Raw genomic sequence first — 23,551 nt, 5'->3', positions numbered from 1 at the left:
GGGCTCAGAGAGGCATGGCTGACTCCAGGCTGCCTGGGTGAATTCCTGAGACAGAGCCAGTTTACAGTGATCATTTGCAGGCTCTGAACTGAGGAACCTCAAAAGTGGACACTCACATGTGATCAAAGTGGACACCCAGGCACACAGTCTCCCTGCATTTCCTTTCTCCTTATTTGTCTGGAGGAGCCAGGAGTGGGCGGGCTGCAAGCTGCGATGGTCTGGATGATTCATTTCCTCCTCAGAGTCAAGAGCTGCATGTTGGTGTCAGCGTGAGGCCCACAAGGGGGGAGCCGAGGGCCTCTGAAGCAAAACATTAAGTGGGGTACAATGAAATGAAACATTTATTGAGCATCAGTTTATAAGTTCTTTAAGGAAGAAAAGAGCAAGCAAGAGAAAAGAGCCATTTTGCCATTTTATCCATTTATTATGTACAATATTAAGGCACAAGTTTAAGCAGCAAAGGAGAGGAAAATCTTTGGCTGACCAACAGCATCAATATTTGCTGTGGGGGACAGGCAGTGTTCTTGGAATCCCCACACTGGTACACAGACCCATTTGGCTGTATGGCCATGTACATCACCCCTCAATACAGACTGGCAATATGAAGACGTCAAACGTTACAGCCAGATACCAGTCTGCTGGGAAGAGCTGGCACGAGCACGGCACACTGCCACCAAGCACAGCGACACACACACACAGAGCAGGTTGGAGGGCAGCGGCAGCAGGACAGCTGAAATCGGGTGCCCATGCTTACCACTGTTTCACAGAATTTTACACAATTCTGTAAGTGCTCATGGAGGAGGAGGCTCCCTGTTCCTCCTCAAAAGGAAAAAAAACAAAAAACAAAAAAACACCTTGATTCAAATAAAACCAATGTGGATATATTTGCTTACATTCCGTTTTGTAATAAATACTTACAGGTGTCTCTATGTGAACAGACTCCTAGGCACAATCACATGTAAACACAACACTGGGCATCCAGACTTTGGGAGCTGATACAAGAAAACGCTGTATATGTAGTTCAATACAGAGAGAGCAGTATTCTAATTCTGTGAAGAAGCAAAGTTTCATGACAAAGAAACACCCCAGTCACATCATAACATGACAATAACATGCACTAAAGTAAACACGGTTTTACAGAATACCTACCCGATGTTTATATGAATGATTATGCACTTATGTCTGTAGTGTATGCAGAGATGTGAACACATAGGAGGCATGGCAAGAGAATTGATTTTTAAAAATCTGTGTGCTAATGAGGACGATCCCCCCTTGAAGTGGACACTTTGAGAGGCTCTGAGGCCAAAGACTCATTCCAAGAAATTTCTTAGGGATTTTTTTAGAAACAAAAATGGTGTAACTTACCTTAATTGCCATCTTTTTTCATCCAACTGTGCTATCAAGCACTTGAGATTATTTCCAGAACTTAAATCCATCCTCAGAGGAGGAGGATTTCTCATCTCTAAGGGGAAACCAAAGGAACATGCCAAGCCCCGAAGGCCATTCTAGTAGAAGAGTTCCCAAGATATTTTTACTTGGCAGCACTATAGTCAATGAGCACATAGTCTCCCAAAAGACACCTTTTAAGGAGGGCGGGGTGAGATGAACACTTTGATCTTCTGTATGTTAGGAAAAGAAATTCCCACAAACAACCCTATAGTCATACCTCATATGTATGCACTCACTTATACACATGTCTTTATACACCATTAAATTACTAAGTGAGAAAAGGGTATACTACTTAAGAGAAAGAGGAAAAATTGCTCATTTGTTCCAGGAGAAATTCACTACTGAAATGCTAACTTTTGCATTTCCCCAGCCGACCAATTTCTGGTAACTTCTTAATTACTTTGCCTATCTCCCATGGAGCCATACGTCAGAGGCAAACTCATTAAACAATCGTCACATCTAATGAAGACATTTTAAACACTTTAATTACTTAAACAACAAGAAAAGAAACATTTATAAAGCATATACCAAGGCTGTCTCAGGTTTTAGGATGTGGAGAAGCCAATGGTAGGCTGGATACTCTCTGGCTACTTAAAGCCTTACCCATTTAAGAACATTTGTGGGATCCCACTGACTATGGCCATGGTACTCCTTTGCTTAAGAGGAGTGCAAGATCATTCAGAGAACACAGAGAAGCATGCTCCACTTACTCCAGCGTGGACACTGGTTTTGAACCCTGGTTTTGAAAAACACATCTCTTTGCTCAGCATAACTCCCTGCAGTCAAAACATGAGCCCCCTGCCTCAAAAGCTTTTAATGCCCCAATCTATTATCCACTGCTTCTGAGGTCCGCAGCCTCACCTGAAGTCTGTGTCCCTAAGTCTCTGGGACTCAGGTCAATGGGGAGGAAGAATTTCCCATTCTCTCAGCACCTGGCATGAAGGTGCTACAGCCACTGCATCATGAGGGTGTGCACCCAGGTGAGAACAAACAAGAGTAATGACTGGCTGCTCTGCACGGGGCATTCTGAACACCTCCTTCCTGAGTAACAGAAGCACTGAATTCTCTGTTCCAGGTTCAGAACTAATTTGTTGCAACTGTTTTAGTATCCATGCCAAGCATTGTGGAGTCAAACTCATACATAAGTTCCAAAGAGCAACCCCAGAGGACTGCACCCAGAAGGGCTCCACCACTGCCTGCTCTCCCAACCAAAGCCTGAGGAGGGCCAAGGCAGCCCCTGCCCTGCGTGCATGGTTAGAACATGCTGAACTCCGCAGTGCCACTGGCTGCCAGCCTCTGGGAGGCAGAGAAAATGCTGAGAAGAAAATGCTAAGAAAGGGTTCTGCACATGCTCTGAAAGTTTTGGAAGATAATGTGTTTTTCCTGGCAGCTTAGCTATATGGACCTGCAGACAGTAATAGTTCTCATGTACAGAGGCATCTAATTAGTGAAACTCTAGCGTCAGAGACCTGACTCCAACTTCTCCAATTCCATATAATATCCTGGCAGCACACAGAAACTGCCAGACAACGCAGTCAAGGGTGAAGCAGAACAATGCTGGAATACCTTCCCGTGAAGCCAGGGCCTCTCCCCTTCACCCTGAGATAGCACCCTCAAGTTCTATAATCAGGATCCACTGGGAAAGTTTGAAGTCCAGGTCTCTGGGAAGTGCAGAAATATTTTTTAGGTATAGTTTGGAGCTGTGCTTCTGGTGGAACACAATAATTTCCATCTATGCCTAGCATTTATAGGTGATTCTAGGAGTTCTGGGCTTAGTCCTATTTCTTAGGCTCTGAGATGTGTGATAGCTGTGTGTGTGTGTGTGTGTGTGTGTGTAGTTACACATGCACACACACATCACAGACAGGCATAGAGACTGCCAAGATGCAGTGCCGCATGTTAGAGGCTGTACAGCCAGGGTCTACGCCCAGTGCCTCTCCAAACTTTGTTTTAAATCATCCTAGCTTCTCCTGGCTGTGAGATTTCAGGAAGGGACTTAACCTTTCTGAGCCCATTTCCTCATCAGTGAAATCAGAATAATAAACTCACCCCCTGTACTCCAGGTGGGTGGAGGACTAATTGAAAGGTACTTACCACACTGTTTGCATACAGTTGGCACTAGAAAATATAGTTGCATTATTTTTCTGAAAATCTGTTTAAGATATTGTAAGCTGCCCAGAACTCGGAGCAGGTGCTCAGTATATGGCCGGACTTCAGGAAAGCTCTAATGATGAAAGAATTTAGTGCCCTGGCTTGGCAGGAAATTTCCCATAGAAGAAGACATTTTAAAGCTATAGATCCCGTTCTTAAGGAAGAGTCTTAGTAGGTTAAGAGAAAAAAAATACGGTCAAAGTCCAAAATACAATGCCGTTGAAGCCCTGAAACATGGCGATGTGTCTGTTTACAATGAAAACACTTGGCAGCTCAGGGGGACCTCGAAGAGCAAGCAAGTCTGACACCTGATTGGGGCAATCAGGTGTCTGGGGCATGAAGACGAGGCTTCGGGAGAAACAGCTGGGTCTCTCACTCTAACCTATGTCTAAGGGAGGCAGCCCAAGTTTGGGGTGGCCCAGACCTGATGGTAGGGGCTGGCAGAGTTGATTTACCTTCCTATCTCTAGACATTTTCCTTTCTGGTCCATCCCCAACATAAACTGGGGTCAAAATGTCCTTAAGAGAGTTAGCTGTCATCTCCTAACCTCATCTCCTATGAAATGTGGTGGGAACAGAGATTAGGAAGGGATGTCTATGCCCTCTCCCCACCCATGTCCATCCTCAACCCTTTCCCCCATGGATGAGGCCTCCTGTGCCCTCTTCCCACACCCTATGGCATGGGGTGAGCTCCATGCTCAGCCTCTCAGAGCTCCTCAGTTTTCCTGTCTGCACAACAGGTACTCTGATGCTCAGTGTGAGACTAGAGGAGGTGATGAGCAGGTGGCACAATGTGCAGTGCCTACGGCCAAGCAGAGCCCCAGAGGGCCAGTTCCCACTCCTCTGTCGTACTGGGTGGCACAGAAGCTGGCCAAAGCCACTGATCTCTTCCCTTCCCTCTCCAGCTTACACCTCTTGTCTTCCTTCTATCACCTCAATTTGGGGAGGCTATAACTTCACCGGGGTTACACACCCAAGACCAGTCCATTTTAGGATCCAAGCAAAGTTTCCTGAGTAGCACTCTCTTGAGTGTTTCATTTAGAAGGTACTTGGAAAAGGTACCCCCCTTTCTTTCTTCCTGTAAGTAAGCATGAGCAAAGGGAACTGGGAAAACAGCGATCCAGCTGACCTGGAGGGACAAAAACATCAGGACCCTGTAGGAGCATCTCTCTGATGGCCCGATGAGCTTCTCCTCTTTTCTAATCCAGCATCTCTTAGATTTGTAAAGGAAGCCAGTGTCTGCAGAGCTGAATATGCAATGTCACAGCAGAGGTCTAATGGGCCCACCACCTAACACACTCCTGCCTCTTTTCCGTGGCACTTCTGTCTCACTTTGAATAAACTGCCTCAAAACTGAAACCCGGAAAAACCTGACAACACTGTATATACAACTGGTCTGGTAGGTTACAAAAGAAGTTCACAACAGAGGCAACCTGGTGCCACGGAGGTCTGGATGCTGATCGAGAGCAAGCAGAGGCGTGCGCGGGGGAGGAAAGAGTGTGAATACGCTCATGAGCCTCAATACAAGAAGGTATATGGGAGGCTGGTGAGATTCTGGAAACCACTGAGACAACTGTCTGTAAATTGTCATCTGTTTCCTGGAGTGCTGTCCTAAGTCTTCCCCAAACAGAGCAATGGAATTTGGAAATGTCAAGCTCCTTGCAAGACAGCCGATGTGAGAGACAAAAAAGCAAGTGCCATGATCTTAATGCAATATGTCACAGGGACCCACAGAATCTCCTGCCTCCTCAAAGCTTGCTTAGTTCACAGTCAGAATGAGGTTCGCAGCTGCAACCCAGCTATGCAAAGGTGAAGCAGCCAGGAAGTCGGCACGTGGCTTTGTCCTACTGGTCACTATCAAACACAGTAGGAATGATGACAGTTCAGGTACTGGTCTCATAAATCCCATACCTAAGGAATTCTGCTATGTCTTATTAAAAAGAAAAAAATGAAGGAACAACAAAAAATTAAAGACTGTAAAGCAGAGACAGAGATGAACTCAGAAGTTAGGATGGATGGGGACCGAGATCATAATCTATCCTGTTTAGAAAATACTGCAGAATTCAGAAAAGCTAAGAAGCCCAATCATCTCTTGAAAATCCAAACCAAACAGGTAATTAGGTGAAGACCAACTTTCATATTCCCCTCGCCCTCGATGCTTCTTCTCACTGCCACACTCACACTCACGGGACACCCCATGGTTGGCACAGGTGACACTGCATTATGCCAAGACAGGCTCTCAAGATTTCCTGGAGGCTTTTCTTAAACCAAACATGCTAAGAGGCAAGGAGAATGGGGGTATTCCAAGGATGATCCACATTTGGGTTTATCTGTTTATAATCAGAGAATGGGGGTACACAGGCCCTCCCCAAGAGATACATTTTCTGTACAATGAAAAATTCAGTTTCCTATTTCTTAACTTTGTTTGCAAACCTACACGCCTCTTCTCTCTTCCACCATGTGTAATAAAATCCATCGCATTCTCTTCTATCTTCAGTCATGTAGTTTTTGTGTTTAACATTTATAAAATGTGTTCTTAAGAGTCTGAAATCTTTATCAGTTCAAATCATTCCTGATTTCCCATCTACAACCTTCTAGGTCTTTCTTCTTTCTCTGCCGCTTTCCTTGTTTGTCAGTGTTCTGTACTGAAATTCCACAGGGATGGCAGTTAGATGAGGACTTCCATCATCTCTCCATCAGGGAACTCGGGCTTGTGCAGCAAGCTGCTGACCCGGCCTCTGTGGTCAGGCGACTTCCCATGGCCAGGAGAGTTCTCTGCCAAATAGAGGGGAAACATCAGCTGCCCATTCCTCAGGAGGGGCATAGGCTTTCCAGGTTCTCTAAAATGGACCCACGTCCGATACCACTGCACACCCAGGATTCTCACCACAGGGCATGTGAGATGATCCAGCCCACAGTGGGAACATGCAGAATGACTGGGCCAGGATTCAGACACAAATACAAACCAGGATGGTGAAGGGAGAGGATTCAGAGGGTGAGGATGACGGTGGGACTCTGTACAGGAGCCCCTCACACCCTCTACTCGAAACTATCAGGTGCATATTCTGAGCTAGGCACTTTTGACATGTTCTCTGGCTTACTTGGAAAAGAATTACATCTTTAAAAAGTGACAACATTGTATTTACTTGTCTACTTTGAAAAATGAAATAAACAACCCCCTTGGAGGAAGCAGTTAACTTAGGGCCCACAGAGCCTGCACCTCCTCAAAAGAATTCCTGAAAAGGGAGGTCCCCATGACCATGATTAGTCTCAGGTTTTAGGATGTGGAGAAGCCAATGGTAGGCCGGGTACTCTCTGGCTACTTAAAGCCTTACCCATTTAAGAACATTTGTGGGATCCCACTGACCATGGCCATGGTACTCCTTTGCTTAAGAGGAGTGCCTTAAGAGGCCAGGTCTATTCTTACCCAGGACACTTAGGGACTCACTGCAAAGATCACCTCTCCCAAGTTGTCTTCCCGTAAATATTTTAAACAGCTCGTTAGTCCTGGCCCAAGTGCTGTGCCACACGTTAACCGACTCTGCAGGTCAATCTACCTTCTCCTTCCATCACAATGTCCTCCACTGAGGCCAGAATCCCTGGTAAGTTAGAGCCCTGAAGGCAACAGTGAACTTGTGCCTTTGATGTACCTGGTGCCTAATTCTGGCTCCCAAACATACCAGAGGGCATTCAGCCCCTCAGAGGGTCTGTTGTCACTCCATCCGGGGAAAGGTTAGTTAAAAAGTATGCATTGCCAGGGTAGTCTCAAGCCGTGCACTCATTTCAAATAGTAATAAACTAGATGTGTCTATATGCATATTTATTCCCGTAATAAGAAAGGGCACACATATCCTAAGTGCATTAGAATAGCATCCCCATAGAGTAAGAGCTGATGGGTGCCCCTGCTTCCTCTCTAGCTCAACAAAAGATTCTCTTAGGCCAGACAGTTCCACAGTTTTCAGGGGCATCAAGGTGGGGTAGCCCACGTACCCAGTTTCTCTGTGGTCCCTTTGGCCGCTGGGTGTTTCAGGACGGGGCTGTGAGCAGGGGTCGTGCTCAGCCGGCCGCGGCTGGGAAGGGAGGCCATGCTGGGCCAGAAGAGCTCGGCACTCTTGTCAGTCTGTGTGCTGCTGTCCTTGCTGCCTGTCTTGGCGTGGGCACTGCTGGCTGCCGTAGTGGAGGCTATGGAGGACAGTGCTGAGGTGGGTGGGGGTGGCAGCAGTGGGGCAGAGGCATGCTCATGGTGCTCCTTCCCCAGCAGCAATCCTGAGGGCAGAGAACAGATTTTTCAACGACATTCTTTTTTGCCTTTTTTTTTTTTTTTAATCTAGTCTTGCAGATCTGTTCCTTGTTGATTGATGATTGCTTCATTCATTCATTGATTCATTCCCCAAGCATTTAATAAACACTTATTACAAGGCTGATAAAATAACAAACACTGAGAGAATAAAAAATGGAAGACCTAGTCCCCTTCCTAAAAAATTGTAGGTTTTTTTTGTTTTTTTTGTTTTTGTTTTTGTTTTTTGGAGTGGAGAAGTAGTTGTCAAGTAAACTGATTATAACTTAATATATAAACTGTAGGATACAAATAAATTATTCATAGGGTGGTATGGACGAACAGAGAAGTGCCTAATTGCCAGCAGGAGGGGTAGGGAGGTTCCCGCAAGGCTTTCCAGAGACCATGCTTGCTGTCACCAACGTGGCCCAGAAGGGCTGGCCTGAAGCGTGGCAGTGTGCTTAAGAAAAACTACAAGGCTTCCCCGGTCCTAGACATGTTCCCATTGGCTTGCTGCTCTTCTGAATAGTTCACAATTCCACCCCACTCCTTGTAATGGATGATGGTCCCCCAGAGGCTTGGATTCAAAGATAAACATGCTACCTGCACATTTCTGCGGTGGAACTGTAGCCTCCCAGAAGCAGAAAGCCAGCCAGCCTCCTAGGAAAGGCCACTTAGCCCTCTCCTTACCCCCTTCCTCAAGAGTAGTGAGGCTGGGGTGGGGAAGAGGGGATGCTGGCTATGGAAATGGGAGGCGTGGTGTGCAGAGGTGTCCATTTTCCTCAGAGCCTTCCTGGAAAGCTGGGCGGGAGGATAACTTTTTATTTTTAAATACAGCACACACGCGGGAAAGTGCCAGCACCCTAGAATGCTAGCCTATAGAAAATGCGGTAAGCGCAATCAAGTATTTGTTCTCTTATCTGGTTAGATAGCCAGCAATTCATAAAGTATCCTCGCCAGAGCTGTTTTAAGGTGCCCATTTAGAACTCAGGGCAGTTCAGTTTGTCGAGAGCAGTGCTTTTCAAAATGCAATGTGCATAACAATGACTTGGCTATACCGTTAAAAGGAAGACCTGATCCAGCAGGCAGGGCCTGGGATTCTGTATTTCTAAGAAGCTCCCAGATGGTGCTGGTGCCACTGGTCCACAGACCACGCTGAGCAGCAAAGGCCTTCACCTGCGCTTCCCACATCATCTCACTTCATACTGCATGTCATTCCTGCGAGACAGGCCTTATCCTGTCTTACGGAGAAGGAAATGGAAGCTCACAAAAACTAACATCTCACAGCTAAGAAGCAGCAGAAATGGGACTCAAACCCAACTGTGCCTGACTTGGAGTCCAACCTATGTTCTTTCCACTTCATCACCCAGCCTGTGGAAACTCCAGAGTCTGCAGGATGTCCTCGTAGGGAGTGACAGGCTGAATAAGTCACTAGCCAGCCATAGCTCCTGGGATACCCTGGGCAGTTGGGAAGGTATATGCTGTCACCTCCACCTCCTTCCAGAGCCTATCAGGCAAGCAATGGTGACAACATGTGGGGAACTGCGCAGTCACCCATGAACCTGCCTCAGCCCCTCGGAGAGTCCCTCCCTGTGTTTGTGACACGTGGACACCAATGACAACAACGAGGAGGAATATCAGTGCAGGGAACACAGTAGCTCTTCCTTCAAACAAGTCCTCCGGCTCCCAGGCCTGGTTTAGACATGCCAGGTCCTGGGGCATACAGGCACAGACACCAGAGATGCCTGCCTGGCTGCACGTCACAAACAGGGGACTCCCAGGGAGGTTTCTACCAGAGCTGAGCAAATTTTCAAATTCCTTGACCAGGCCTGGCTCAGCACTGCCTCCCAGCTCTCTAGCTGGGGTGGGAGCTAAATGTCCTTGGGACAGTCTTTGATGATCTCAGCTGCTGTCCACACACGTCTTCTTTGAAGTGCATTTCCTTTGGGGGCAGGGGCTGCTGAAGCTACCAGTGGAGGGACTTCAAACACAGATTCTGGTTGGGAGCCTTTGATCCCCCCAACTCTGTCGGGTTCATATGGAAGCTCTTATCCCCTCTGGCCCAGAGCAGCCAGTCTCCTTTGGGGTCTTATGCTGAGGACAACTGGCTCTCAGCTGCACAGAGAAACAAAAACACGATCTGATGTGGGGAAATGCATCAAAGAAGGGCCAGACCCCTGGAGCGGCCAGAGTGCAGGGGAAGGATGTGGAGGACCTGTGTGTGAGCATGCTGCCTGCTTCCCCTCCAGCTTGGCTAGCCCAGCCAGCCAACAAGCCTGCCTGCCCCCAGGAAACCTACTCCTGGCTAAGACCACACTTAGGGAATTCTGCCCATGCAACAACAATACAGCAAAAACTTACCACCCCTACCTTATGCGAGAGAGCACTTCTTCCAGTGTGCTCTCCCCATTATCCCATTCTTCCCTCCCACGCCCCATGGGGTAAAGCAGGCAGACACTCTCCTCCCCCCATTATCCCATTCTTCCCTCCCACGCCCCATGGGGTAAAGCAGGCAGACACTGTCCTCCCTTTCCAGACGTGGAAGCAGAGGTGGAGCCGTCATACAACTGGTCTAGAGCAGAGCCAAGTTCAGAGGCGTGATGTCTCTAGGCTTTTCTATGAGAGCCTTTTGTGTTATAAGGGTCACCTCAACTTACAACAATAATAGATAATTCTGATCTGAGTCAACCCATGGCTAAGAGCTACTCCAGTGGTGCAGTCTTTAGAATTTACACAATGCTTCCACATATCTATAACTGAAGTATGACTGATTTCCCTCCCCACTTCACAGATGAGTAAACTGAGACCAGGAACTATTCAGGGACATTTCCGTGTCCCATGAGTGGCAGAGAAGCTGTCTGGTCTTGCTTTTCCAATCATGGTCTGACAGAGGTGTGGGGCTCACCTATGCTCCCCTTCCAGGTCTTCTCTTCCTTCTTTTCCTCAGCCAGCTGGCTGCTGGTAAGAGAGGTCTGGCGAGAGTGTGTCCCAGTAGCTGCTGCTATGGATGGAACGGAGCGGGCAGGACGTAGGCTGGAGGAGTCTGTCTTCCCGGCATCTTTACGAGATCGCTGCTGCAGGACCTTAATCATAGCATCTTTCTCTATGATTTTGGCATGGAGATTTTTAATACTGTAAAACAAAACAAAACAGTCTCCATAAAAAGCCACTTGGCTAGAAAAACTTGAAACATTTATCTCAGGCTGTCCCAAAGACTATAATTGTAATTTAGGGATACAGGATGAAGCACAGTATGAGTCTTCAAATGTTGATAATCTCCAAATTGTTAAGACAGGTCTTTTGTCATATGTCAAAAGAGTACACCTTCTCTGGCACCTTGGGAGACTGGGACTTCAGCGAGGTACAGTTAGAATGACCGTGGCCACATTCCTGGACCGAAGTCGGCTGGGGACCATATTTAGAGGGTCTAGCACTGGCAGTGGGGGCCGGGGGTAGGTAGGGCATAGGGAAGCATAAAAACTCTAAAGCCTCAAACAGGGTGAGCTTTCAACTAAAGTCAATTTCTCTATTTTCTAAGAAAAAAGAACCAAGATGAACAGGTTCTCTGGTAGAAGATGATTTTTCTGGAAGAATGCTGAGTTATTTTCACAACTTTGATAGTAACTCACTGAGCCTATCTATCAATGGCTCAACTACTCAGCCCTATTTTCACATCTGCAAAATAAGAGGCCTAGGGCTCCCAGGGTTCCACAAGCCCTTAGGTAGTGAAGGGGGACAGGCTAGTTTTATTATGTCAAAAAGTCTGCTGGAAATTTTGTGTAGCCCATCAGAAGAGTGCATTAGCTAAATATGTTCTTTATTTTGGACTGGAATATATAAATTCTGGCTCAAAAACTCTGAATCTTTGGGATATAATGTTTCCCCCTTTCAGCTCATAATGTCATAGAGATAGACACCAAGAAATAACACAGACATCTAAATTCTTCTGTCACTAGACTCAGCCTGCATCTTAAAACCTGCAGGTGACACGCAATTTCCCCCAGAGAACTCCGGCACCAGATCCATTGCTGAGTGGAACCACGTGCTTAGGTTGGAACCTTTTCCTTCTCTCCATGGCACAGCATAGGGGAGGAGAGTTTTTGGAGACCTCATGCTCACTGCCTTTCAGAACAGGACAGAGAAGCAATCTGTTCTGGAAGGCCTGGAGTGTGAATGCAGCGGGCCCCACACGTCACACATAGCCGTCCCTTACGTGTATTCCATGTCCTGACACCTTCTGTTGGCCTGCACCACCTCCTCCTCCTCTTGCCAGATGTGGGCCTCCAGCGAGCTCTCTCCGAAGCTGCCATTCCGTGAGTGGTTGATGATCGTGGTGTCCCTGGCAACACAAGGATATGCGTTTGATCATAGGAAACCTTCTTGCTTTGTCTCAATGCAAACAGACACAGAACGGAGAGGCTGGTGTTCATGCTGGAACAGAGATCAGCTCTGCATCTCGCATTGGCTCATGAAGCCTTTCCCTCCCAATTTCCCCAGCTCAGTTATCAATCTCATCTGATGCCCATACAGAGAAAGGTGTAAATGCTTGTGGAGAGGTGACCACAGGGTGCTGTGCTAAAACTCCACAAACTCCTTCACCCACTTTTCCTCTCCTGAATTCTGTCCAATTCTCTTCCTTAACTAGATAGAATTAAGCAGCATCTAAGGAAAACAAAATAAAATTCAAAAATCAAGTCCCCTCCCCCTTCTGACTACATTATGTATGTAGCTACATGGCATGTTATGAATATGTAAAATGGGCACCTAGAGATTTAATCTACTGACTTATGGACACTATTATTATTATTATTGTATTTGTTGGTGTTTCCATGCTTGTACTTTTTCATGCTTGTCCTATACCTCACTTTTCCAATCAGAGTTTAGGTTTTATTTCTGTTTATCATCCATACAGCATAGAATGCCTACTTCAGTATTTTACAGTAAAATGGGGGCTCAGTAAATACTTAAAACTGAGACTGGTCCTCTCAGAGAGTGAGGCTCCAAGCTGAAGTCTTCCTTCACGTCGTATTCTGTCTCACTTCTTGTTTCATGGGCCCTGCCTGGGATGCAGGTCAGGACAATGTAATAGGCATGCCAGGGTCCAGGACAGAAAGAAGAAGGCAGACACTGTCCTTGACAAGTTCAGGTGAGGTGGGTGCAGTGAGGGCAAGGGCAGACACGAGAAGATTAAGAAGCAGTTTCACTGCAAGCATCTGTCTGACTATAAACAACCAGTCACAGATAACTATTCCTGCCACTGGTTTTGACAATTTAATTACTACTAACTAACAATGATTAGTAAAAATAAGATCACTGCATCATCTAAGTGATATATCTCAAGATGAAAGGCACAATAATGGCTCTGACTACATGAGTATCTAATTAGTAAGACATGATGTAGCCAAGTATTTCACATCTTTTTAACTTCATATTCCAATGTACAATCATACTGAAAAGCTTTTTTTTTTTGAGATGGAGTTTCATTCTTGTTGCCCAGACTGGAGTGCAGTGGCGTGATCTCAGCTCACTGCAACCTCCACCTCCTGAGTTCAAGCGATTCTCCTGTCTCAGCCTTCCAAGTAGCTGGGATTACAGACATGCGTCACCACATCTGGCTAATTTTGTATTTTTAGTAGAAATGGTGTTTCACCATGTTGGTCAGGCTGGTCTCGAACTCCTGACCTCAGGTGATTCACCCGCCTCGGCCTCCCAGAGTGCTGGGATTACAGACGTGAGCTACCGCGCCCCGCCTGAAAACTTTAAAGCTTTTTTTTTTTTTTTTACAGAATAGCCCAAAACAGAAAAATAGAGGCCCCTTTAATGACAGCTATCAACATTAATGAGCATTTACTTCATACACGGACTGGGTAGGGCACAGTACACATGGTCTCTCATTTAGTTCTCACAACTTGTGCACAAGGTATTATTATCCTCAATTTCTAGATGAAGAAACCAGGGTTAGGTGACATTTCCAAGAATACTCAGTTAGTGAATAGTGAAAATGGATTCTAACTCAGGTATTTATGACTCCAAAGTCCATGCCCCTAACCATCGCTCTATACTCCTGCAAGTTTCATATGTCTTTAAGAAGAAGGTCTCAGCAAAGATGAGTAAAGATAAAAACAAACCAGAGGGCATATGTGAGAATGTGGCTCAGAAAAGTGCAAAGTGTCATTGAAAATATACTAAAGGCCAAATGATGTAGAAAGCAAACAAAAAGCTTTAAACATATTTGCAAAATTATAAATTCACACTATGGTGCACAAAATCATCAATATAGAAATTAGTGGCTAGAAACATTTTCAACAAATTTACTTTTGGAGACTTTACATGGAGCTGGAAACAAATCTGAAAATTCATGTTTACATTGCCAAGTAAGGAGAGCAAACACAATTAGAGGAAAGCAACTTAGAAAGTAAATATATAAAACTCTGAAAGAAATATTACATTGCTTTGAAATTTTAAAAAATTTTCCAAACCTTCTGCACACATAAAAGATAAGCTGACTCTCTAAAAATTCTGACCAACACCATCAAGATGCATAAAGATGGGAAAACCAGTTGGTTTACAGAAGTTATTTTCTTTGTTTAAAAATCATTGATTATAAATATAAAGCATGCATCTGCGGTTGAAAAGTCACAAAACTAATGGCTGGAAATAGTCATTTTTACCAATTTGTCTGTGGCCATTTAGCACCTAGTCAATAAGAGCTCAAAATGTGTACCTTTCTCAAAAACGCTTCATTTTCCTTTTTTCTCTTACTGAAAAGGAAAAAGCAATTCTGAAATGACAGAGGTTTTCTTTGAAAAGAACATTAAGATTGGAGCTATCTGAGGTTCTCTGAACCTATTCCCCCACCCAGAAGGGGTAGTCTGTAATGGGGAGGGTAGTTGCTCACAGAATTATTAGATGCTCAATAAATATGTGTAAAAGCAAAGAAGGCGGGGTGACGGGGATGGAAAGGGGCTCCCTCTGCCCATCCAAGACTCCAAATAAGGCAGAGAAGGGGAACAGTGGGACTGGGTAAATCCCACAGAACTCCCGTTCTCTGGGGTAAGAGTCATTTCCCCTTGCACGGAGGATAAGAACAAGGCTGGGCCTAGAATCCTGTGAGTGGGTGATTGTGATTGGGTCTGGTTCTACTCGCTCCCTACCCTCCCTCCTCTGCCCACTACAGGGTTTATGCTTTGGACTCATTCATTCCCCGACTTCTGAATTTTACTTTCTAGTCCCATTCATACCCTCAGGGCCCAGGATCCCAAACAGACATCTAACATGATAAACCCACAGACGCTGAAACAACAATGACACGTGGAAGCCCCTGTGTCATTCCTCCAAGGTCACACATTTACACTGCTACTGGGGCTTTAGTGTCCTCAGCCAAAGCAATGTGGTCAGGTTCCCTGCTCTCATCATTTATATTTCACATGTGATGTAAGCGACACTCAGAAAGGCTTGTCCCAGATCACACATGCACAGTCAGGAAGGGAGGGAGAAGCCCTGAGCGCAGGTGTCCTGCCTCCCTGTGCAACGTTCTTTCCATTAAAGCATTCTTTCCATTAAAATTGCAGGGAGGAAGGAAACTCCCAGGGCAACCGTGGACAGCAGTGCACTAGACCACGTATGTCCAAGAAGACCAGGTCCCTCTGTGACTTTATGATGACCTGTTCTCTTCCTCGGAATAGAGAGGAAATTTAGTTACTAGCTTAGAAAACAAAAAGCTGAAAAAAAACCCATTTCAATTATGTAAAAATCAACCAATGTTTCAAAAGGCTTCCCTGTGCCCATCCATATACTGCAGGGACTGAACTGGAGGCTGCAACTTCCCTCCAACTCTCAACCCAGGACCCTGGGGCTTCACCGCACCATCTCAAGTGTCTATCCCCACTCCCAAAGCCTCACTCTCATAGACACTGCGGGCTGCTTCCCATCAAAGTGTAGACACACATAAACAACGTGGAAGCACAGAAAAATGATTCCCAAACGGTCATTTTCCACATGGGTCTGTAGGTCTTTCTCGGTGCAAGTGTGCTGTGGCACCCACTGCAGACAACAACGCCCGAATGGTGGCAATGCTTTTTCCAATTCCTGGTGCTAACATCTGAGCATACCACTGGGGATTCTCCCCTACTTCGATAATGAGCCTGAGAGTCCGTGAATAACTTCAAGAGTATCCCCTCTGTACCCCAACAGGCCTTCTCATAGTCATTAAAAATATAGTAACCCATCCCAAGGCAATGTGGCTTTTACTCCTCTCTCGATACATGTCCTGTCATCCAAATAGTACCATAGCCCTTATTTATTAAGAAGTCCCATTTTCTGGATGCTCCTTTGAAATTTGAGGATCCTTTCCACATAAATTGATCCTGAATTGTGAATTCCAAACAACTTTAAGTTAAATGTACAATATAACTTATGGGCAGAAAGCAAACTGGGTGGGAGGCAGTGAGGGGCTGGATGGGTCCCCTGCACAGCCACCCATGTGTGTGCAGCGACTTTGCATGCAGCTGAGATCCAGTGGCCAAAGGTCAAGAGTGCCTTGCTCACTCTGACAACAGTATGTTTTAACAGAACATTTGGGAGCTTTTTTTGTGAATTACTGCACACTTTGAGCTAGTTTATAAAGACAGAATAAGCCATGCACCTACAAAAAGAAGGTAAGGCAACAGAGGTAAAAACTGACAGCAGCAGAAAAGAATTTCAAACTAAATGAAATGTTTTCAAGCCAGGCAGATCTCCATATGACACACAGCCCCATCACTCACTACCAGTGTGATTAGGAATCAACCACTGTACCTCTCTAAGCCTCATTTTCTTTGCTTGTAAAATGAAGATGATAATAATATACCTGCCCTCAGGGCTGCTATGAGGATTATCTATTCTTCTAGTTTGGCCCGTGATATAAACGCAGCATTAAAAAGTGCCTTAAATATACTTTCACAACATCATTCTTGGTGATTGCACAGTATTCCACTGTGTGATGTACTTTAAATTATTAAATGAACCTCCTCTTGTTGAAATCTAGGCTATGTTAAATGTATTGATATTTTCAACAACACTGAGATTAACTCTTTAGACATTCATCTTCTGGCATGTCTATGATTTTTTTAAGATAAATATCTAGAACTAGAATTGTGGACTCAAAGGAAAGATATATATTGCCAAATCATCCTCTAGAAATGTTATACCACTTTGCTCTCCAACTAGCACTGTAACTACTTAAAAATAATTTTTAGCTGACTTCACTCCCTAGGATGGGCCTTGGACCTCTCTGGATAGCCTGTTTGTTTTGTTTTGATTTTTTTAACTGTGGTTTATGACACCAGAGTTCCACTGGTCTCACCTCTCAGCTGCTGCAGTGGCCGCGGCATTCATGGCAAAGTGTCGGATGGTGCTCTCCTCCAGGTACTTCTGCTCCCACTTTGTCATGTCAGCCTCCAGGGCCAGGATCCGCTCCTCCTTCTCCCGCACAAGTTCCAGGAGGGCTGGGGCATTGTATTCCGGCATGTTGGCTGGCTGGCCATTTCCATGTTTCTGAAGGAGTAGAAAAAAACATTTTGATGCTCAAAACCACATCAATGCTGTCTACACAACTGCCCATACAGAACACATGAGGTTCCCCAGATCCTGCAGCAATTCACACACCATGCTACTTCACCTCCAAATTCCTCTGTTGTAGTTAATTCTCATGGCGCTCTGCAAAACGACAATATTATCCCAGTTTTACAGATGAGAAATGAAGTTTCTGATGGATTAAATTAATGATGCAATGTCTCTCAGCTTATCAGTAGTAGGGTCAGGATTCAAACCTGGGTCTATCTCCACAGGTCAAGGCCTTTGCATGACAAGAAGTGGCTTGTCTAATGGCATGCAGTTAATTACACCAAAAGCAAGAATAGGAATTAAGTCTTGGCCTCCTGGTCTAGGGTACTTTCTCCAGAATTCCACAAAGTGATTCCAGTTGTTTGTTTCCCCTAAGGCTGGTGGGGGAAATGGAAGGCAAAGGAAGTGGGAGATGCCCCAAATTGCATGCTCCCTAGCTGCAATGCTGGGAAAGGAGGTATTCACACCTGCCCCACTCAGAGGCCTGAGAATGAGAATCAAACTAGATAATGCATATGAAAGCAGAAGACCTCTAGCATAAGGCAAGCTCATTTTTCGGCCTTTTCATCTGTGTCAATAAGAGAAAATAAAGCCATTTTCTGGATTGCTCACAAACTGAGGATGTTCATACTTCAGAATCTTTTTCCTTTAATTAGGTACACTATTTCCTCTAAAGAGCATGACACAGAAGAAGATGGCACTCTGAGAAAGTTCTGCCTTCAGAGCAGCAGCAGAGATAAGTCATCTTGGGGTCTCAGGGTTAGGGGCCCAGTCAGAGTGTGGACCAGGCTCCTTAGTACTTCAGGGAGAATGATTTCATCCCAGCTAGTCTATGTCCTGGGGTACACATTCCCCTCCTGTTTTCCAGTGGTTGCAAATTTTAAATGCAGAGCTGGGTGCAAGGTGAGAGGCACATGAATGCTTCACCCGAAACCACATAATCCCCTAGATTAAGAAAAGGACTGGGGAATTACCCAGAGCAACAGCTGGGCATTCAAGCTGTACTGACGGAATCTAATCCTATCAGAGAGGAAAAAAGAAATGGGTGTATGGGCTTTTTGTAAACCAAATTTTGTTTTTATTCAGTTTTTTAAAGCTACAAATATAAATTATTCTAGGAAGTGTTATCTTGCCAGTGACCAACATTATAAGTAGGAACAGAGCAGAAGGGCATACCTGTCCTCACCTGAACTGTGCATAAAGGGCACTGACTCCATCTGGCCAGGCACCTAGCCTCAGGCAGGAGAACAAATGAACCAGTCCAGCGAGATGAGACGCTCCCTTATTTTTAGAAACTTTCCAAGAAAAATCTCCCATGGCCTCACTAAGCTGCCATCTATGCTTGTCAGTTTCTATCTAAATCCCTTTTGTTACCATCTCAGCTGGCTTATTTTTGCAGAATCCTCTTAACCTCACATGAGATCATGACAACTCTTCATAGCCCCCCCTAATTCAGGTCATTAAGAGTTATTTACATAAATGCATGAATGTCAACATTCAAGGGTACAGAGCTAGCATGGTCTAATGGGTAAGTGTGCTACCGAGAAAAACAGATTGATGGTCAGGTGTGCCAGCTACTGCCGCCCATTCAGCCATCTAGACGACAAGTATTGACTGAGCATGTACAGTGTACCAGGGATGCAACAGTGAACACTACAGATTAAGTCTTCGCCCTCAGTGTGTTCACATGGGAGGAATGTCCTCATTAGCTACATGACCTTTAACTTCCCTGTGCCTCATTTTCCTTTCAAAGAACATTCTTCAAGAACCTTCTCTCTTCTTTCTCATAGGACTACTGTGGAAGTAAGACGCGAAAATTAATTTGAGCTCTTTGTAAAAGAGATAAAATTGTGAGTTCTTAAAAATGTAAATTCCCCTCTCTCTTTTATCTGTTTTCTCTTTCACTTCCCTCCCAGTTTCTAATGATGCTGAAGTACTATTTGACCTCCCATGGTAGAGGGGCAATTACTTATAAAACAGGAACTGTTGATTAAGAGCTTTTCTTTCTCCTAGTCCTATTGTCCCAACCTATCTTTCTCTCTCCACCCCCCTTCAATAAGCCACACTTCTGTAGACCTTGTTTTCAATGAGGCCAGAAAATCCAGGATAAGGGTGGAATTTGGGAGAGCGTACCTACGAATGCCCTAAAACTTCAAATGACTCTGAAGGTAATGATGGCAATGAGAACAGCAGTGAGAGTGATTTGTTTTTAATCAGTTGCTAAGTGCAAGGCATTCCAGAAAGCACTTTGTTCAGATTTTATTTGTAGTTACAAGTGTGAGGTAAGTATAATTTATTTGCCTCACTTTATAGACAAGGAAGTTGAGGCTCAGAAAGATGACTTACTCTAGGCTACTTTTCTGGTGGGAGGCAGGATTCAACCGTGGCTGGTTTAACCCTGGGGCCCATGCTCAGAATCAACACACGATTCCATGCCTCACTGCTCATCCTCAGCGTACCAGCCCTTCTGGAAAGGTCCAGAAGAAATAATTGAAATAATTGGAGCTGCTCAAGGGCTCTGTGTTGTTAGAGGGGGCCAAGTAGATGGGCTCAGCTGTGTCCCGGCATAAGTCAAAGGGCAGAGCCCTTGTCTGGGCTGTTGATTCAACAAGAACTCTAAGCTGTGCTCTCAAAAGTCTCTTCAGAATCATGCCCTATGGGAAGTGGTGAGTCCGTGTGTTTGGTCTATTGTTCTGCTGAGGGTGGAGATGACCAGGAGCTCTGTGACAGTGTGACCCCAGCATGCTTTCTAAAGCTGTCAGATAACTGCCTTGGACACAGGGATGAAGGAACAGGGTGTGGTGTGGACGGCGGAAGTCTTTCCCGAGGCTGCTGCCCAAGAACTGGCAGGCACATTCATGAGTTGCGTGAGGGTGAATGAGGAGGAGGGGATCAGAGAGGCCCTGGATCCCCTTTCCTGGACAGGCTGAGTTCCTCAGATGACTCCATGTTCTCAAGTGGATTCCGAGTCATCCCTGGTGAGACCAGCAGAGCTGCCCCCCAGACCAGCCCACAGGCCCCAAAAATGAGTTTAGATACACTTTGCCCTTTACACAGTATCTGCCACATGGAACTAGTAAAAAACTCAAGATGTTTCCAGTGGATTTTTTTGTAATAACATTTTAACCTTTTTTTGGTTATAAGATAATGTATGCTTACTGGGAACATTAGAAAATAAAGAAACATTACAGGAAAAAAAAATAGTAAGATTGAGCATCCCAAACCTGAAAATACAAAATCCAAAACACTTCTGGTCCCAAGCATTTCAGATAAGGGATACTCAACCTCTACTTATCTTTTTAATGAGTATCAGGAGCAACAGGGACATAATCCCTGAATGTATTTCATATCATAGGAGGCAGATTAATGCTCTCATTAAAACAACAACAACAACAACAAACTGCAATGTTATTTTTAAAGAGATGCTGAGCATCACCATTCTGTTTAGAGACTGTCTCCTCCTCTTCGGTCTCATGTCAGCCATAAACAGCTGGGGGTCTGCCATCAGCTCCTGAACACAAATCCAAAATGAAAGCAGAGTAATTTCCCGGGACAGCCTCAATTCTGAAATTTCTGTCCCCCACTGGCGCTCCTCAGCCTGTCAGCAGCCTTCATGCACAGCAGGAATGTTGTTTTTGCCTGCCTGAGGAAACTGTGTGGGTGAGCGTGCATGGGTCTGAGTGTGCATACAGCCAACTATCCTCTGTGGCAATTAAGATATTTTTCAAATAATTCTAACATTATGTTTCTTCTTGATAAATAACAAGGATAACGGAGGTGAGTCTGGTTTCACAGCACTCAGAAGAGCCAAGGAGAAGTAATCTAACTTTAGGGTGTGGACGACATATTAACCAGGAAGGAACATTCTTTATGTGCTCTAAGAACCGAGATGTGCCCATTTGGTTAGCCAAAGAAAGACTCATCAGTGTCTACTGTGGGCCAGTGCTGTACCTGGAACCAGGGAGAACCCCCGTCCCCAGGTGGGGAAGCGAAGATCTCAGCAACTGAGTGACAGAGAACAGCTGAACGGTGTAACTCTGTGCCAAAGTATGTGGCACAGTTTATCAGTATTAGAAGTCCACAGACAGACCTGCCTTTTCTTACGAGCTATCCACCAAGCCAAGACAGTGGGAGGCAGAGGTGGGTTTCTTACTTTTCTGGGCAATCTCACTAACACCTCCTTCTCCAGCCAAATGCACATACCCAGAGGGAACTGCATGGGCCTGCCCCGTGAGAGGGCTGAGCTGGCCTGAGTGCATGCGCTCAAGTGTTTTCAAGTGTTTCAACCACAACCACTATGCTCTATCCAGTAGATAATTCCATGGGGCCCTGCCTTGCATTTCCCTGGTATCCCAATTTAGAAAACACCTTCACCAGCTACATAAAGGCCTCTGCTCATCATGCTGGGTGATGGTGGACAGGCTCATCTGGGGCCAGGAGCCTTTGACCAGTCTTCTTCCTGCTTGCTATGGTGCAGGTGAACCCCAGGCTGGGCTTTTCACTCTGTGCTTACTCATAGCTGAGTTACATGCTCAGCTGTTACCAGCAGAGAAGGACAGGCAGCAGGAATAGGGAATTATGGCTAATATTATTTTCTAGGGATGGTCTTACATCCCTTCCTCTCCTTTACTTCTGAAAACTCACTGATCATCATGTGCTACTAATGTCACCCCCTTATTGGCTCTTCCCTTCAACTCCTCCACGGGTTCTCACTGTCACTACACCCTAGGCTGCACCGACAACCTTCAGGCTGGCCTCTGCAACTTTAACATCCACCCTCTGGATGGTGCTCTGACATCAGAGGGCTCTCTCCCTGATCTCTTGCATCATGTTTCTCTCCAGCTTAAAAACTTCCCAGTTGTTGGTACTCTGTTGACTATAAGAAAAAGCCCAGTATCTCAGCTTGACCAAATGTCCTCCACAAGTGGCCTTAGTCTCCTCACCAGCCACTGCACTGGGCACTTTCCCCTAGCTACCTGCACCCTGCTGCCCTGGACCTGCCATGTCATTTCATGGCCCTGTCCTTTACCATATTCTCCCTCTACCTATGATGTTCTTGCCCTTGAATGCCCAAAAACTCATCTGTCAATGTCCAGCTCAAATGTCTTCCTCTCTGAAGTCATCTAATGCTGCATTCCGCTCTCCCCAGCCCCAAGCTGGCGACCACTTTCTCTCTGTGAGGACATCTGTCACTCCAGTGAGCGGACTGCTCGCCTTCTCTCCTGGTTGTTGTATGGGTTCACTGAGGACAGGGAGTTCTTGTTTCCCTCTGAATCCTGGGAGCAAGGTGCAGGATCTGGCCCATGGTAGAACATCCATACGTTTGCTGAGTGAACATATCTAATTCTTTCACCAGTCCATGCCCAGTTCCTTACCTGCTGGGTTCTCAGTGCATCCAGCTCTCTCTCCAGCCAAGTCCGCAGTCTCCGCTCCATCTGTTCTCGCTTCTCACATGCAGACTGCAGCTGGGTCAGGGCCTGCTGCAGCTTCTCGACTTTCTCAACATATGCTTGCTTCTCTCGTAACTGAGTGGAGAAGAGTAAAAAAGGGCACAGAATTTAGACCACTGATTCTCAAAGCTGGGGTGGAGGAGGTGGGGTCAGATTACCTGGAGATCCTATTTAAACTACAGGTGCACGTACCTCCCACTGCCCTACTCCTATCCTTCAAGTGCACTGGAACAGAAAAGATTTACACATAGACTGCCAGTTATACCTACAATGGCTAGGATGTACGAAATTGAAGACTCTACCGGGGTACCTGCTTTTGGTAATTTGTGCAGCTTTGAGCTCAATACTCATTTATTGCTTAATAATTTCTGCATTTTCAGGCATTGGAAGTGAGGTAAATAAAGAGTTTTTGCACTTACGTTTATTGCAGGACTATTTACAATAGCAAAGACATGGAAGCAACCCAAATGTCCATCCAAAGACATGGAAGCAACCCAAATGTCCAAGACAATGTGGTACATATACACCATGGAATACTATGCAGCCTTAAAAAGGAATGAGATTACGTCCTCTGTAGGGACATGGATGAAGCTGGAAGCCATCATTCTCAGCAAACTAACACA

General features: G+C 45.5%; 1 protein-coding gene across 7 annotated transcripts in view; it reads right to left on the bottom strand.

The window, feature by feature from the left end:
* Positions 1–403: 403 nt before the first annotated feature.
* Positions 404–23,551, bottom strand: part of AMOTL1 (angiomotin like 1) — a 144,749-nt gene continuing 121,601 nt past the window's right edge. For all 7 annotated transcript variants that reach the window (XM_019037200.3, XM_019037201.3, XM_019037197.3 and 4 more), the window contains 6 exons: positions 22,854–23,003; positions 17,219–17,409; positions 12,089–12,214; positions 10,781–11,007; positions 7,590–7,865; positions 404–6,374 (listed from right to left, as the gene is read on the bottom strand). In XM_019037200.3, the coding sequence (XP_018892745.3) occupies positions 6,268–6,374; positions 7,590–7,865; positions 10,781–11,007; positions 12,089–12,214; positions 17,219–17,409; positions 22,854–23,003 (1,077 nt within the window). In that variant the 3' untranslated portion in view covers positions 404–6,267. The remainder of the gene's footprint in view (positions 6,375–7,589; positions 7,866–10,780; positions 11,008–12,088; positions 12,215–17,218; positions 17,410–22,853; positions 23,004–23,551) is intronic.

This window comes from Gorilla gorilla, chromosome 9, assembly GCF_029281585.2.
Source record: "Gorilla gorilla gorilla isolate KB3781 chromosome 9, NHGRI_mGorGor1-v2.1_pri, whole genome shotgun sequence".
Taxonomy (NCBI): Eukaryota; Metazoa; Chordata; class Mammalia; order Primates; family Hominidae; genus Gorilla; species Gorilla gorilla.
This window is presented reverse-complemented; position numbering and strand designations above follow the sequence as displayed.